Source organism: Rhineura floridana, chromosome 12, assembly GCF_030035675.1.
Source record: "Rhineura floridana isolate rRhiFlo1 chromosome 12, rRhiFlo1.hap2, whole genome shotgun sequence".
NCBI classification, from domain to species: domain Eukaryota; kingdom Metazoa; phylum Chordata; class Lepidosauria; order Squamata; family Rhineuridae; genus Rhineura; species Rhineura floridana.
Window position 1 is genome coordinate 45,205,236 of NC_084491.1, and position 17,381 is coordinate 45,222,616.

Below are 17,381 nucleotides of genomic sequence, written 5' to 3' on the forward strand. Positions count from 1 at the left end.
CATGATAGGCACAGACACACACACACCCTTTTTTGATGCTGGGTTGAGAATAAGAACCTTGTTAATGCCTTCTCCCACAATAGCAGACGCCCCTAGGAGCCAATCAGCATGAAAGGGGGGAGTGTTAGCTACTGAGAAGAGTCTTCTCAGTGGCTGACTCATCCTTTCACTCAGATTGGCTACAATCAGCAGGAAAGAACAAAGAAGCATATTAGAAGACTCTTCAGTGACAAACACGTTCCCCTTTCATGCTGATTGGCTTGTAGGATACTGGAAACACAGGGACCATGCAGGACGCTGCTCCCCCCAAGACCCTGGATAACTGCACCCCTGTTGCAGTCACTAAGGATCAGAGATGGAGAGAGAAAAAAGCTTCTTACTAGGAGACCAGAATGTTTTCTATGGCAAATCACCAAAGCCAGAGCCCACTAAAACTGAGTCTCACCTCTGCTAAACAAAAGGGCCAACAGCTAGGACACACTTTGATTGTTCCAATTACTGAACAGCCTGCAATTCCTGTTCTTGAACAGGTCTGATTTTTTGTTTAAAAAAAGGTTTGCTCATTTTGATGGTTTAAGTCATCCTGAGGGCACATGGAAGAGAACTCAAACAAATACGAAAGAATCAAATGCCAAAGGAAAGTAGCCAGCCTCATTTACAGCCACTAAGAAAGCTAGCCTTATAAGACCACGACTCGGGCTCAGGCTTTAGACAGTCTCCAGATAAAGACAACTCTTCAGGTGTGGGGGAGCCCCTGGGAGTGCCCTGGCCATCTGGATGCAAGACACCTTCACATGAGTATAGAGAAGGGGCAGCAGTGGCACAACCAGCCTCTCATGCAATGGAACACTCACATTTAAGCCTGAACCGTCACTGGCCATGCACTGCGGGCAATTTATGCAACACCAGCATGACCTTCAGGAGCCGTGAGTGGCACGTTGTCCTGGAAAGAGGGCAGCAACCTGCACAACTAGGACACCCTCTGAAAAACTGGAGGAATTGCACCACCAGCCTGGAAAGAGCAGAGAAGAAATTGGCTTTGAAGCGCTGAATATCCCAATTATGCCAGGGCAGCCAGAGCAACTGTGCAGGGCAGTCTGTTGTGACCACAGAGAAAAGACAGAGCGAGCAACTGGGATTATGGTCCTTTGCCTAAAATGGGAGGGCTCTGGTGCCTCATACTTGTCAGCTTCCCTGCATAGGACCTCTAATGAAAAAGGACTGCAGCAACTTCCTGAGGCTCAGCCACATGAAACCTGCTCATCTGGAGACCATACAATCGCTGCATAAAGACCAGGAAAGGCTCCTGCCTGGTTCTCACACGCATCAGGTGACACTTGCAAGGGTGATTAGGTTTCCGCCCTGCCACTACAACAATCAGTACTGGTTGCTCTTTCAATCTGGCTCTGGTTTAAAATTCAGATCCTGTGGAAACTCCCACAGGCTATCTGCTGCCTTTATTCTATCCCTTTTGGTTGGTTGTAACGTTGCCTCCCATCCAGTGAGCTCATCATGACTGCTCCCTTATCACTCCCCTCACTCCTGGTAGAGTGGATTTTGAGGTAGGTGGGTACAAAACCGATGCGCATTCTGCAGGCTTCTTTACCTAAGATCATTCTACATGGACATCACACTACTGCAGGAAACCATACTCATGAAGTATGCCTATTTTGCTGCATAACTGTCGATATAGCAGGAAGGCAATGATGGCTTCTGACATCTGTACAGGTGGCAAAAGAGACATGCACCCATGACGTCTGATGGAGCACGCCAGGTGACTTCTAAGAAGGATGTGGACAAACTGGAAGGGTTCAGAGGAGGGCAACAAAAATGGTCCGTGGTATAAAAAACAGGCCTTGTGAGGAAAGGTTGAAGGACCTGGGAATGTTTTGCTGGGAGAAGAGAAGACCGACTGCAGGGGCAGGTGAGAGATTTTCAAATCCCTGAAGCGCTGTCACATACAAGAGGGCAAAGACATGTTTTCTCAGAAGGCAGGACTAGATCTAATGGCAGAGCATCTGTTCTGCACGCAGAACGCCCAGGTCCTGTTGGCTATTAAACCGAGGAAGCAGAGGTTAAATTTCCACAAGTGAGCTACGTGGATTAGAAGCGAAAGTTGGCAGAGCTCGAGACATCGTCAAGGACACGTTGCTATGCAACCTAGGCTCGGGCAGCTGGCCTTATCTATATAGAGGGCCAGCAGACACTTGCAGAGTGTGGGGGTCGAGGAGTTTGTACAGAGAGAGAGCTTGTGGTATATTCTATTGTCAGTAAAGTGACTCTTAAAACTTATTACTTGTCTGGCTCATTGCGTCAACTGGAATCTAGCCTGTCACTATTCTGTTCTGCATTCTGGGCACCTGCTTGCGCCAGATACAACATCCAACAAGTGGTAGCAGAGGATGGTTACCTGGTGCTGATGGTTACCTGGTGCTGATGGTTACCTGGTGCTGAGGATTACCTGGTGCTGAGGATTACCTGGTGCTGAGGATTACCTGGTGCTGAGGATTGCAGAAAAGCAGCAGAGAAAAGCCAGGATTGCAGACCAGCGAGAAAAACAACAGAGAGACGGAGAAACCGAAAGCTGAGCTGAAAGCTGTGAGAGAGCCGTGGGAAAGAAAAAAAAACTAACCGAAGGACAGAGGTGAGAAGCTCTAATTACAAAGGCGGTGAACTGTGAAAAGTGAAAGTATGTCTGTTACGTTATCGGCCGGGATTCCCTTGGGAAGGCTGACAGGGAAAAATTATGGCACTTGGAAACAGAGAATGCAGGCTTTTCTAGTGAAAGAAGACCTGTGGAAAACTATCGCAGAAGACCCACCCGTCGGGGTGCCTATTCCAGCAGATTGGAGAAGGCTGGATGAGAGGGCAAAGGCGTTAATTGTTCTTGCTATTGATGATTCTCAATTACTGCACGTGCGTGATGCAGTAACGGCAAAGGAAACCTGGGAAACTTTAAGAAATATTCATGTGAAAAAGACTGCCAGTTCTAAAATATATCTTGCCAGAAGATTGTATCAGATGCGCTTATCTGGAGATACAACCATGTCAGAGCATTTGTTGGAAATAAACAGACTGTTTACTGAGTTGTCAGAACGTGAAATTGAACATTCTCAAACGCAAAAAGTGTATATCACATTATCTTCACTAGATTCAAGTTATGATAGTCTGGTGAGCTCTTTGGAAGCAATGGACGATGCCAATCTCATTATGGATTATATAGAAGGCAAACTTTTACAAGAATTTCAAAGAAGGCAAGAAATGGCAAAGCAGGAAAAGACTGAGTCTAAACACAACGTGGAAAAGCAGAACAACAAAGCAGCACAAGAGAGACTGTATGGACAAAAGGCATGTTATTTTTGTGGTTCCAAGCAACATCTTCAAAGGAATTGTGAAGCAAGAAGAAGAGAAAGAGGAAGAAAACCATGTGTACAGGTGATCTATGCTAGTAAGAATAAGCAATGTATTAACAATGAGCAGGGAAATAACTGTAAAGAATTATGGGCAATTGACAGTGGGGCAACAAATAGTATAATCAAAGATAAATCCATGTTTCATACATTTTGTGACGTAGAGGATCATGTAATAATGGCTGATGGGACTAAGAAACTGATCAAAAGTAGGGGTACAGTGAAATTAGCAGGTTTCAATACCATTATGACAGATGCGCTGTTTGTTCCTGATATCGAATGTAACATTATGGCTGTGTCGAAACTCAATGAAATGGGGTTCACAGTAATGTTCAAAAGGGGTTCAGTGCATGTAATGAGAGGAGGAAAAATATTCATGAAAGGAATAGTGAGGAACTCATTGTTCTTCTTATACTTGAAACAAACAAATCATGTACTCATGTGTGCTAATGAGAAACCCCATAATGATTGTGTACATTTATGGCACAGAAAACTAGGCCATATAGGATATGAAAATGTGGTGAAAACAACTGAGAACAGTAATGATATTACATTGAGAAACTGTGGTAAATATGTAGACTGCCATGTGTGTAAACAAACTAAGGCAGTTGTGGCTGCAAAGAACAAAGAAGCCATGCCTAGTACTGATGCACCTTATCAGTTAATACACGTGGATTTAGTGGGGCCATTTCAACCTACTCAGGGGGGTGCAAGATATTTCCTGACAATAGTTGATGATTTTTCAAAATTCTGCACTGTTTATTTACTAAAAGCGAAAAGTGAAGCTGCAGAGAAACTGAAAAGATTTGTTACAAAAATTGAAGTGCAGTTTGGTGTCAAAATACAGAGAATAAGATCAGATCAAGGAGGAGAGTTCTCAGGACACTCTTTTACTGAATACTTGGATAAAAGAGGGATAAAACAGGAGTTAACAGCCCCTTATAGTCCTCATCAGAACGGGTTAGCTGAACGCTGGAACAGGTTGCTTCAGGACTCAATAAGATCAATGCTGTGTGACTCCTCTTTAACACAAGGTTTCTGGGGAGAGTGTGTTCTGTATTCAGCTTACATTCAAAACAGAATATTCCATAAGGCCACTGGAATGTCTCCTTATCAGAAATTGTATGACAGAAAACCCAGATTAAAACATTTGATTAGGTTTGGAGCAGAATGCTGGGTACATGTTCTCAAAAATAAAAGGACAGGGAAGCTGCAAAGGAGAGCAGACAAAGGGTACATGCTGGGATTTGAAAACACGTATTACAGAATTTGGATGCCAAAACAAAGGTCTGTGGTGTTAAGCAGAAGCGTGCAAGCAATAGAGCAGGATTGGGAAGAGAAAACATATGTGGAGTTGGGAAACAGTGAAATTAGTAATGAACAAGAACAGGCAGACACAGTACCAATAAAACAAGAAGAAACAGGCAGCAGTAGTGAATCAAGTTCTAGCTCTGAGAGAGAAACAGAGGAATCGCCTGACACAGACACAGACACTAAGGCAGAAATACAACCACGCAGATCAGAGAGAACAACCAAAGGTATTCCACCTGTTAGATTTAAAATAAATTCCATTAAACATATAGACTTCAGTAACTGGAAAAAGTGGGATGATGGAAATCATGAAGAGTAATAAATAATTGCTGTAATAAATGTATGTAATAAAAATGATGCTAAGATTCTAATGAAATGTAATGGCTATAAAACCAGATGATGCAAATGTAAATATGAAATGTAACACATGTAAATGGAAAAGAAATGTAACTGGCAGAATGTGGAAATTTAAGGTGGGGGATTGTTGGCTATTAAACCGAGGAAGCAGAGGTTAAATTTCCACAAGTGAGCTACGTGGATTAGAAGCGAAAGTTGGCAGAGCTCGAGCCATCTTCAAGGACACGTTGCTATGCAACCTAGGCTCGGGCAGCTGGCCTTATCTATATAGAGGGCCAGCAGACACTTGCAGAGTGTGGGGGTCGAGGAGTTTGTACAGAGAGAGAGCTTGTGATATATTCTATTGTCAGTAAAGTGACTCTTAAAACTTATTACTTGTCTGGCTCATTGCGTCAACTGGAATCTAGCCTGTCACTATTCTGTTCTGCATCCTGGGCACCTGCTTGCGCCAGATACAACATCCAACAGGTCCAACCCCCAGCCTCTCTAGGCAGGGTTGCCAGAGACCACCTGCCTGAAACCTGGACAGCTGCTGCCAGTCAGTGTAGGCAGTACTGAGCTACAAGGACTGTGGGTCTGACTCAGTATAAGGCAGCTTCCTGTATTCACAATGGCCTCAGCTACAGGAGGAATGCTTTTGGCTGAACATCATAAGGTGAACCTTCTTGACGGTAAGAGCAGTTGGACAACGGGGCTCATTCCCAGAGAGACGGGGGGGGGGTCTGCAGATGCCCTGCTCTCTCTTGCTGGAGATCATTGATGGAGGCCAGGCAAGCCACCTCCTGTGTGCCACACTCTGCACAGGTGATGGTCAAAGCAGCCAACCCCACGCCCCTCCACGGTCCTAGGGATACGCAAGGCTCAGAAGAAAGAGCCACAAACTCTCAGGTCACCAGCGATCCTAGCAAATAGATGGGGACCCCCCACACTCGGCTGCCCGCATCCCCTTGGGATTTTAGCCAGGTCCCTTGGGCTCAAGCTTGCCGTTGGCTGGGCTGCGCTGGCTTAGATTCGCTCGCTCCCTCTCAAAAGATTTGTGCCAGGACCAAACAGGGTCACCGGAATGCAGCGCAACAGTGTCAGAGACAGCAAACATTTCCTTCGACAGGATGCTCTACGAGAAGGGTGCTGTGGCAGAGGAAGTCAGGCAAGAGAGAGGCCCATGTTGCTTGGGGGCGGGGGGGGGCAGAGGGAAGTCTGCAGCAAAAGGACTTTGCAGCAAGGCAAGAACCCACCCCCAGGAAGGTGCTTTCTGTCCATACACAGCTGGGAAGAAGCCCTCCTGCTGCCTCTGCAGCTTTCCTTTGTACTTGGTATCATTTAAACAAACGCAAGCGATGGTTTCAGTTTGCATAGGGAGGAGTCAGTCTGGTCTCTTGTACACTCCAGAATGCCACCGGTCTTTCTTAGGACTCTGGGTGGTTCGGCTGCTGCTGCCACTCTGCCAAGGCAGCGCGGACAGCGAGGCTCCCGACATGGGATGGCGGTGAAGCGGGCACAGTGTGTTAAGATGCCACATACCTTTTTAGGGTGCAACTCCCCAGGAAGGAAGTGAATGCCAAGTACACCCTGTTATCAGCATAATAGTATTTAACATAACTGCTGTCTTTTAAAAGTGCCTTTTGCTCCTGTGTGCAAACTTTTGCCACCCAGAGGGAACTGCAGCCTTTGGCTGATGTAATAAAATGCTTGATTATGATGTTTACACTAAGGCAAAGCAAGAGGATTTGATAAAATGAGCCTGCCAACTTGACTTCCAGCAGCTGCAAAACCCAACTGTGGTTGCAGAGAAGCCCAGGAATGTTGATGTACAGATTTCTAGAACCCTACCATGGCACAAAGGCAGCACAGTTGCCCACAGAGGCAACCCTTCCTACCTCACTCTCTTTACAAGTGGCAGGTGCCTTTTAGGCTCACAGAAGGAGAGAGGCCTCCACACAGTCAAACTGGTTTGCTATCCAGGAAAGGTTATGGTTGATTTTTACTTCACTGACACTTTTATTGCACCCCTCCCCCCCCCAAGACGAGTTTAGAAAATGCCCTGACCAGAGGAGAATGAGAATATGGAAGGCCTTAATGCACCAAGCCAGAGGCAAGCAGCAAAGATCCTGGGTGGCCTTTCAGGGCCTCAGAAAAAGAAGAAAGGCAGGCAGAGAGTTCCACAGGCAAGCCAGAAATGAAGACCTCCCTTCCCCTCCACCCCCCAGCAAGGAGGCCAATCCTGCCTGGAAGCAGACTGAGCCTGCCCCACTCCCCGGCAGCCCCATCTACATCTTCCGCTTCCCGCAGGAGCTGCCCCAACCGCCGCGAAGGGAGGCGAGGGAGCTGCTCGCAAGCGCAGCCTGGGGTAGGAGAGGACGCCCCATCGGAACAAACTGGGACTCAAACTGCCCTCGTATTTCACGGGTCCGGCTCGAGGCTGAAACACCAGCAGGAATGGGACAGACTCTGAGCACATGCAGAGTGCGTCCTCCGTGGATCGGGGGCCATCCGCCGCGGGCTTCAGCAAGGGTTCCCAGGCCAAGCGAGGAGCGTTTTTGCTGCCCGAGGAAGCAGAAAACGAAGGCTCCGCCCCGGGAGACCGACTTGTAGCCCTCAGGCGTTGCTGGACTCCAACTCAGACCCTCCCCCGCTTCAGAGGGTGCCATCCAGACACCTGCTGGGCACCCCGCGAAGGCTCCCTTGGGCCAGGCCGGGCACGGCCCTCCACAGGCGGCGGCTGCGCAGGCAAGAGCCCGTCCCTCAGGCCGCAGCGCCGGCCCTGCCCTGAGTGGTGCCTGGCGCTGTCCAGAGACGCAGCGGCGGTACTCTCCCCCCCGGCCCCGGCTTACCCCGTGCTGCCGGGCCTGCTCGTTGAGGGCTCGGAGCCAGGCCCGCTGCCAGTTCTCGCGGAAAGCTCTGAAGGCGAAGAGCGAGGCCAGCAAGCCGCGGGCCCCCGATGCGTCGGAGACGGCGGCGCCTTCCCGGGCCGAGCCCAAGCGCAGCAGGGACGCCCAGAGGCCACCGGCGGCGACGGCAGCGGCTTTGCTCTGCGGCGCGTCTCCCACAGTCGCCTGGCCGCGGACGCGCCACAAGCCGCGGGCGAACTGCAGGAGCCAGGCCGAGACAGTGAGCAGGGAGGCAGCGAAAAGCAGCACCAGGGCCGCCCAGCCCCAGCCCAGCCCCGGGTCTGGCTCCATGGCGGCGGCTCACGGGGCGTCGGGGCGCATCGCGGTCCCCTGGACAGGTGCTTCGAGGAACGCCGGCGAGCGACGGCTGCTTCCTGCCTGACCGCCTTCCGTGCCGGCGTCGATCTACATGGCAGGAGCGCTGCGCCTCCTCTCCTTCTTTCCTTCCTTCCCTCTCTCCCGACGGCCGCAGCGAACAGCGCTGGGCGGAGCGCGATTGGGGCTTGAGACTGGCTGTCCGGGGCGGGCGCGCGGGCGGCAGGAACTTGGCTGGGCCGGGCTGGGCCGGGCCAAAGCCGCCGCCTCCTCTCCCCTCCCTCTGTCTGCTTAAAGGTGCAGAAGCGCCCGCGCCGGGAGCCCGAACAGCAGCGCTCAGCCAGCGACCCCCGAAGGGAACCAGCCGCCAAGAAGGGGAGCCGCGAGCAGGAGGGACTGCGCCGCCAGCCGAGAGCAGCGCCGGGAGATTTTTTCACGGGCCCGCCTGGCTGGTAAGAGAGCGGGGAGGTTTTGAGACTCGGTGGCGGGATCTGCTTGGCGGCGCCAAAGGAGCTCCTCTGGCACCCGAAGTAATGGAGGGGGTTACTTTGGGGCGTGCGAAGTATATCTGTAGGTCCGCGACCCTCTGGTCCGCCAGGGGAAGCCCCGAGGCCCCCGTTCATGTTAGCACCAACCTCAGCTTATTTCCGCGGAAGGAGCCTCCCGTCTTGAGGATGCCGCGGACGCGAAGAGCGCTTAGGATTGGAGCCACGGATTCCTTCCCGGGCGTCGTGGGGTCGGGGCTGACCGCAACTCCGGCGAGAACTGTGGGCTCTCTGAGAAGGGCGCATAGCAGGGACAGCGGCTCGCCTCCCCGCGCCGACTCCTTTGCTCTCCGGAGTTTTATCGAGCAGTTCTGACCAGGCTGCGGCGGCGGCATTGGAAGGTGGTGGGTGGGGACGCAGTTCCTCCACAGTTTCAGGCAGGCTGTAGCAGCAGAAGGCTGTGCATGGAATCCCCGTGGCGCTGACTGACCCCCACGGGTGGTTCTGAAGGTGGGTGGGTGGGTGGGTTTCCGGCTGTTGCAGAAACATGAGGAAATGAGAGCCTTGCTCAGACTTCTCCAACCTGGGGCTCTCCAGGCATGTTAGACTCCGACTCCCATCATCCCAGACAACTGGTCATGTTGGCTGAGGCTGATGGGAGTTGTAGTCCAAAACTTATAGAGCACCAGGTTAGGGGCAGGGCGGTCGTGTGGCACCTTCGAAAGCCATGTGGAGCAAGGGTGGCTCACCTGTGGTCCTCCAGATATTGGGACTACAGCTGCCATCATCCCTGAGATCTGCCATGCTGGCTGGGGCTGATGGGAGTCGGTCCCAACTACGCCTGGCCTGGAACTTCAGGGAAGCGCACAGCTCCACTTGGGCTGATCTTCCTGGCATTTGGCTAGGAAGCTGCTGCCCCTTTAAACGGCCCCGCCCGCAGCAGGAGCGCCTCGTGCAGCCAATCGAGAGGGAGGTGACGTGTGGTGAAATGAAAGAACAAGGACGCGGGTTGTCACGTGATAATCGGGGCGCCATCTTTGACGTGGGCTTTCCTCATTTTTAAAACTTCGTGACCGGCTTCTTTTCTAACCGAAATCTGTCCAGGAGTTGCGGTCACCGCATTCACCGGAACTTTTCCCGTTTCGAAGGCTTTCGGATAAGCCACACGGCAAAGTAGCCACTAACAAAGATGGCGGCGGCGGCGGCTTAACAAACTACGGAGGGCGTACCGTGATGTCATCTCACAGCGCGGGATGCAGCGGTATCACTCCATATAACGTCCGGGTGGGAACTTCAGCCAAGCTTATAGGGAAGTGAAAAGAAAGGCCCTCGCTTGCTTGCTGGAGTGTATTGAGTCGCTCCACGAGCCTCGACAAGCCGGCGCTCCAGTGGCGACGGAGAGGGCCCCTGGGGAGCCTCTTGCCGCTCGAGTAGGAAGGGATCGAGTGGTGGGCTCAAGCCCGGCCGTGCCGTAGAAAGTTACATGGGGATTTTCCTACTCCTGGGGCGGACGGAGCTTTTGGTACGGGGGGACAGGAGGGAGTAGGCAGAAAATGGATGCTCACGCCCGAGGGTAGCTCACCTGTAATCCTCCAGGGGTTGCTGGACTCCGACTCACCTCACCCCCACCCCGGGCCATTCTGGGTGCTGGTGCTGCTGGGAGTTGGAGTCTGGGAGGAGTTCTGGGGGAGGACTAGCAGGGAGCGGCTGCCCGTCTGTGTAGGACAGAGGTGGCTAAGCTGTAACTCTCCCGATGTGGCTGGACTCCAACCCCCATCAGCTCCAGCCAGTATGGCCGATTATCAGATAGGAAGGGAGTTATAGTCTAGCAATACCTGGTGGGCCATTGGTTAGCCACTTCTGGTCTAGGAGAGACTTGTGCAAAGCTGCCAGGGTCAGGCAGGACGAGGTACGGAGGGCATATCGTGTTTGTTGGCAAGTGTATGCCATTTCAGCAAAGCGGCTGGGGGAGTGATTAATGAGCCCCATAGTGCTTGGTCCCTGTGCACCCTTCTGCTGATGGGCATCTCATGGCACAGCTGTGGCGATTTCTGCCCCGGCAGTATGATCTCATTGGTGTCTAAGGTGCAGGTACCTTTCCTCTGGGAGAACTACATGACATGCGTGCATGCTTTGCATTTGGTTACCAACTGTTTTTTTCTTAGTTATGAAGATCCATCAACGTGGTTGCTGCTGGAGCCTTTTGTAGTGGCTGTGGCCTAAGGATCTCTTCTCTGTTACATTTCCTCTAACAAGAGGTGTCTGCTGTCATTGTCCCAGCTAGGTTAAAAGTGGAAGCAGTGCACGGACGACCGACTGCCTCTCCTTGGTTTATTGTCTTTGGCACTTGGGTGCACCCAGAGCTGGCTTTGAGATGTGGAGGCTACCGACCGACCCCTTGCTGATTAATTTCTTTGGCTCCCTTGTTGGCTTTGTAGCAACGCTGCTGCTTATTCCAGCCTTCAAGGATCACTTCATTGCTGCCAAGCTTTTTGGGATTGACTTGAACAAAACTTCCAAGCAACCCATGTGAGTAATAGGCCATTGATTTGACTGTATTCAATTTTGAATCAAACTGTACTTGAACTTGGAGGGCTGCCAAGTTAGGAGCCTGTGAGGAAATATGGGGTCGCAGTCTGGCTGAGGCACACTAAGGCCCTGTACAGAGGCTGAAATGCTGGGCTGGATATCATTCTGCCAGAGCAGACAGCTGGAAGTCAGTAAGGAGAATTCTCTTTTTCACTTCATGGAGTTGGGGTTCGCTAAGTCTCAATCCCTAACCTCCCCCTTGTGTTGAACCTGGGAAGCAAGACAAGCAAGGTTTTGGTGGGTTGAGGTACGGGTTACCTTGTGCTGTCTGTTTCCAGCCCGGAGTCCCAAGGTGTCATCAGTGGGGCAGTGTTTCTGATCATCCTCTTCTGCTTCATTCCGGTGCCCTTTCTGAGCTGCTTTGTGGAGGATCAGTGTAAGGCGTTCCCTCACCATGAGGTGAGAGCAGCTGCATCTCAGCTGGAGCCTGGAGTGTGGAGTGGGGGGTGCCAGAGCTGAGTCAGCTACAGAACCGCAAGGAGTGGGACCCTCACAGCATCTCTCTGCCTTGCAGTTTGTGGCCCTCATTGGAGCCCTGCTTGCCATTTGCTGCATGATCTTCTTGGGCTTTGCGGATGATGTTCTCAATCTGCGCTGGCGCCACAAGCTGCTTCTGCCCACCATGGCTTCCTTGCCCCTCCTCATGGTCTACTTCACCAACTTTGGGAACACCACAATCGTGGTGCCCAAGCCCTTCCGGATGTTGCTGGGCATGCACCTGGACCTGGGTAAGTGATCCAGGACCCCTAGCCAGGCAGGCTGGGTTACCAGGGCAGCTGGCCTTGAGCACTTGGCTGCTGTTGCAGTGGGCAGCTGCAGGAACACCAATGCTTGCCTGAGAAACATCGTGAGGGCTGGCCTCCCATTGACCCAGGTTTTCCCATGGATTGTGTTGCGTGGTTGGGATCCTCACAAGGAATGTGAGTGAAAGTCTCCGGGCTTTTCTCTTGCAGGCATTTTGTACTATGTGTACATGGGCATGCTGGCTGTGTTCTGTACCAACGCAATCAACATTCTTGCTGGCATTAATGGCCTGGAGGCTGGGCAGTCGCTGGTGATCGCTGCCTCAATTGTCACTTTCAACATCATAGAGCTCAAAGGTAGGGAGGCTCATGAATGCCGGGGGCAGCTGGCCCATGGAGTTTCTTGAGTGGCATTATCTGGAGCCCTTCGGCTCTATGCGTAGCAAAAGCAGGACCCCCTCAGCAATTATGCTGGGGTAATAGTGGCAGCAGTCGCCTTGGTGGGCCATGGCACGCATGCCAGGAGGGTCCCTGCTGCGGCTGAGGCCAACTGGCTGACCCTCATGCTCTTTCTTCTTTGCCCACAGGAGACTGCCGAGATGACCACGTTTTCTCTCTCTACTTCATGATTCCCTTTTTCTTTACCACGTTGGGGCTGCTGTACCACAACTGGTAAGAGACTCCATGGAGAAGCCCAGCCTGTTTCTCCTGGATGGAAAGGGATGTGTTTGAGGGAGGTTGTGGGGTTCTGATTATGGTCCCTTGATATAGCTGCCATTTTAAGGGTGGGGGGTGGGTTGCACAATGCCAGACAATGTGCATCTTAGAAATTCTAATAGGAGAAATGATATTTCCACGGAGCAATGTCTTGTTCAGAATGCTCTTTGGGAGCATCTGGTGGCCATGACTGTTAACTTCATTAGAAGGAGCTTCAGAATGCCATAAAATCATAATGCATCCCATTTAGAGGATTTTAAACAAAACCACAAACATGCTTGTGGATCCTGCATGTGTAATCCAGCTGGGAGGAAGATCCCCTCTCTGCCAAATGTCAACAAGCACTCTAGCCACAGCTGTTTGAGACCCAGGGCACACCTGTTTCTCCACCGTCCTTGGCCGGTACTCCACAAGCCACCTTCCCTACCCCATCTTCAATGTGTTCTTTGTGTTTTACATAATGGTGGGCACACAGTGAGTGCCAGAGGCTTGCTCTCCTCCCCCCCCCCCGCTGGGGCTTCTTCCTTGTCTTGTTTCTGATGCAGCGTCTAGAGTTCTGATCAACCGTCTCTCCTCTGCTTGAGTGCAGGTATCCGTCCCGCGTGTTTGTGGGTGACACCTTCTGCTATTTCGCTGGCATGACCTTTGCTGTGGTGGGGATCCTCGGGCATTTCAGCAAAACCATGCTCCTCTTCTTCATTCCACAAGTGCTCAACTTCCTCTACTCGTTGCCTCAGCTCTTACACATCATTCCCTGCCCGCGCCACCGGCTGCCCAGGTAACAAAAGACTCCACAGCCTGTCAGATCCTGCCCTGCTTTGTTTACAATTGTGTGGCAGCAGCTGTTGGTCGGTAGAGCACGTCTTCGCTACAGGTGGAATCCAGTTCCAAACCTGGATTCCTTGGCTTCTAACCAAGGGATGCTGCGAGCTGTAATCCTATGAAAGGAATCATTGTCAACAGCTGGATAGCACAGATGTAAAATCCAAGTCCCAGAGTTCTTTGTGGAGAGCCGTGGGAATTAAAACCAGTATAAATGGATAGTGCAAATATGCCCTTCAAGGCTGCCTGTTTCCACAGAGGATATGTTGTTTGCCTTGATCAGCGTCTCCAAATGTGGGTGCTTCCATCCATTCCTGGGGCAGCCTCATCCTGCACTCGCTGTCCGTTGTGTCCCTTCCCTTGCTGATGGGACCTGTCTGTCTGCCTGTCTTCAGATTCAACCTGGACACAGGAAACCTAGAGATGAGCTATTCCAGATTCAAGCCCAAGAGCCTCTCTCCCTTGGGAGCAAATATCCTCAAGGTAAGGATGGAACAATGTCAGCATCCTTATACTCTGATAGCCCAGTTGAAAGAAAGGGCTTTGGGAACAGCCAGAAGGGGAAGTGTATTGGGGTGGTGGTGGTTTAAGTAGCAGAGAAAGTTGCAGTGGGGTGTCCAGGTCTGCTTTGGGCTAACTGGGAGGCCTAATTCTAGAGAGGTAACAGTAATAAATGTTTCTTCCCAGATAGCCGAGAAACTCCAGCTAGTGGATGTGCGTCGAGGAGTGGACAAAGATGGAGAATACACTGAATGCAATAACATGACGCTCATTAACTTTGTGATAAAGCTTATAGGACCAACCCCTGAGAGAACCCTGACTGTTCTGCTATTGCTGATGCAGGTAAAGGGCGCTGGGAACAGGAGGAGACCAGCTTGGGAGGCTTTGAATCATGCTTTGTCTCTCTCCCTCCTTCCCACAGCCTTGGGGTAGTAATCCAGCACCCTTCTCCGAGTTAGGATTCATGGAATCATAGAATAGTAGAGTTGGAAGGGGCCTACAAGTAGACATTGAGTCAGTCCTACTGCCTTGTCATTCTTTATTAAATGTTGATTGGGGAGGTGAGCGGGGGAGAGGGGAAGACTTGTTCTTCCCCCAAATTGTCAAGTCAAGTGGCATGGTGTTGGCAACCGTGTGGGTTAATAAACCAGTTTGTGGATTCTGCAATGTCATTTCTTTGTTTTTTAGGTTGGAGGCAGCATCATTGCCTTTTCCATCCGGTACCAGCTTGTCAGATTGTTCTATGATGTCTGAGCTGCCCTGCCCATGTTGGTGTTGCTCATGGTGCGTCTCGTGGCCCCCTCCCACCTACGTGGCCCATAGTGCACTTGACCTGGGGCAGTCGGCCTTCCGCCCTGAGAGACAGAAAGGTGTTTGCAAGGGCCTTTTGGCATGCACAGGTGTCTTGTGGGCTTTTTTGTGTCCTGTTTCAACAGCATCCGCTGCTCCTGCTATTACAAGACCTGCACACTCTCTCACTCTGTGTGTGTGTGTGTGTGTGTGGTGTGTGTGTGTACACACCAGCTCTCTCCTGTATACCGATAGAAGATGTAATATGGCGGTGGGGGGGAAGGGTTGGCTTTTGAATGTTTTTTCTCCACTAGCACATCAGGCTGCTATCTTGAAAGACGTATAAAGCAAACAAGCAAAACTGCACATGAGCAGAAGTAAGCTCTCCCTCTTGCAATGCTCCGTCGTGCAAGCCTCGTCCAGCAGAGAGAGCCCTACTTTACACTCTAGCCGTGTGCACACACACCCCGACTGCTACAACCTGCGCGAACAAAGCTAGGAAACAGCCGCCTCCCTGTAAAGGTACTCGCAACTGCTTGAGCAAAGGGCTGCACTATCAAGATCTCAATCAAAGCACCAGACAGCTTGGGTTGGGAAGAGAAGGTGTGGGTTTTGTAAATGCTGTTCCTCTTGTTGCCTGTGCAGTTCTCTTCTGGTGAAGGTCTTTATTTTTTCATGATAATGCGGTGCCAAAAAAGCAGTCCCCCCCCCCCCCAGCATACACACATAGCCGGGGGAAGTCTGATTGAGCCTGGTGTGACTGGCTTCACCTCAAGCCTGCTTACGGTCCTGCTGTTAGCCCCCTCAGAACTGCTCCTCCAAACCATTTCTGTACTGCTGTCCACCTCCCTACCACAAATCCCAATGAAGATGTTTCTCTGTGCTTCTTCTCTCTTCTGCTGTCTTGTGCTTATAACATTCATGTTGGAACTGAACTTAGCATTGAGGAGGGAAGAAGGAGCTGGCGACGGCTTCAGTGAGTTGGGAGTGACGTTTTATGTGGGAACTAGGAATGTGAGAAAACCCAAAACCAAAGTGACACAGTAGCTAGCCTTCAGTTAGGAGGTAGGACAAATGACACCCCCACCCGAAGAGACTGAATGGGGGAGAGAAATGAGTCCTTACTGGGAGAAAGAAGCAGGTGAAATAGCTGTGTGGGAGTTCTGAAGAGTCATCCAAGGCACAGCGGATTTTTCAAACTATTTCAGCCATGTTTCCCCCCAGAAGATCTATCCTGAGTGCTCTCCACCTCCCCTACTAGAAAAACCAAGGGAGACCCCTCCCCCAGGTTGTTGGGGCCCCTAGGATTCTGCCTGCCCCCTCCCAGTGCTACTTCTTCTCCAGCAGCCCTGTGCTCCCTGTTCCTAGTTCTTATTCATACAAAAACGTAGCCCTTTCCGCATGGATGTGATGAAATGGTGGGGGAGGGGAACTCTTAAGAAGGAGGCCCTTTTGTCACCTGACTGGTGAGTGCCTAATTTGTTTAACGTGGCCCTACAGGCCTTCAGCAAGTGACCTGAAGGCCCTGCAGTTAGCCTCACACAAGCAAGGCTTGGTAATGCAGGTATCCAAGGTGCCACTCAGCAAAGTGAGCAGGCTAGGCTGTGCATGCAACAGGGCTGCCTTCCTGCATTTTGAAGCAAGTGAAGTAATAGCGCATTTACCATTTAAAGATTGGTGGGGGAAGGGATATGCCCAGAGCTGCTGGTAAGAGTTTTCCAGGGTGTGTGCTGCAATTACGTTCAATCCTAGCACCATCATGACTACAGGAATAAAATTATGTTTGTGTCTGCTGATCTTAAACTAAACACATTTCCTGGGGCATAAGCAGTATTTTGGTGTAGAAAAGGATAATATATTTTTAATAAAAAAATGTGTAACTATGAACATGACCAGCCTGTGCTACAAAATGTTCTTTATCAAGACGTAAGAAAGGGTATTGTGGTGACCAGTGGGCCCTACCATGTGTATGCTGGCCCAGGTGATGAGTGTTTATAGCTGACTCCATGATCTAATCTTTGGAAGGGTCAGCTGGGGAGCCCTGGAATTTGGTCTGGAGATCCTGCCCTAACTGTACCCCTGGGCAGATTTCATTGCATTGCCTTTCCAACTGTGAGTGAGCAGGCCCTGGGCAGATTTCATTGCATTGCCTTTCCAACTGTGAGTGAGCAGGCCTTATTCCAGGGCTGGGGAACATCTGTGGGCCCCACCAAACATTCCTGGACTCCAGCTCCATGGTGAGTGTTGGGAGCTCAACGACAGCTGGAGCCACAGGTGTCTTACCCACTCCTATAACCTGCTGTCTTTGTGACAAGGTTAGAACCTGACAGTTGGGAGTCAAACTTTTATTGCTCACAACTGTGGAACCTCTTTGCTAAAGCAAGCTGTCTCTTTGATAGCTTTTTGGAGCGAGGGCAAGACACCCTTCTGCCAAGCTTTTGGCTGGAGACAAAC

At 51.1% G+C, this 17,381-nt stretch overlaps 2 protein-coding genes across 14 annotated transcripts in view; one reads left to right on the plus strand and one right to left on the minus strand.

The window, feature by feature from the left end:
* The window catches only part of C2CD2L (C2CD2 like), a 30,306-nt gene extending 20,635 nt beyond the window's left edge, over positions 1–9,671 (minus strand). Inside the window, exon 1 of one of the 4 annotated variants that reach the window (XM_061593262.1) lies at positions 9,516–9,671. In XM_061593262.1, coding sequence (XP_061449246.1) covers positions 9,516–9,554 — 39 coding nt within the window. In that variant the 5' untranslated portion in view covers positions 9,555–9,671. Of the gene's footprint in view, positions 1–7,909; positions 8,878–9,515 lie in introns of those variants that run through there. The other 3 variants (XM_061593261.1, XM_061593263.1, XM_061593260.1) reach the window with 3 other exon arrangements.
* On the plus strand, positions 8,437–16,819 carry DPAGT1 (dolichyl-phosphate N-acetylglucosaminephosphotransferase 1). 10 transcript variants are annotated; one of them, XM_061593266.1, is made up of 11 exons: positions 8,437–8,733; positions 9,871–10,050; positions 11,051–11,295; positions 11,634–11,754; positions 11,870–12,083; positions 12,309–12,455; positions 12,686–12,770; positions 13,405–13,593; positions 14,033–14,120; positions 14,325–14,480; positions 14,826–16,819. In XM_061593266.1, the coding sequence occupies exons 2-11, from the start codon at positions 10,000–10,002 to the stop codon at positions 14,889–14,891; spliced, it is 1,362 nt and encodes a 453-aa protein (XP_061449250.1). In that variant the 5' UTR covers positions 8,437–8,733; positions 9,871–9,999; the 3' UTR covers positions 14,892–16,819. The 10 variants fall into 10 exon arrangements, with proteins under 10 accessions (XP_061449250.1, XP_061449257.1, XP_061449256.1 ...); XM_061593273.1 differs by having other exon boundaries at positions 8,444–8,733; positions 11,047–11,295; XM_061593272.1 differs by having other exon boundaries at positions 8,444–8,733; positions 9,871–10,027; positions 11,047–11,295.
* Positions 16,820–17,381: the final 562 nt, after the last annotated feature.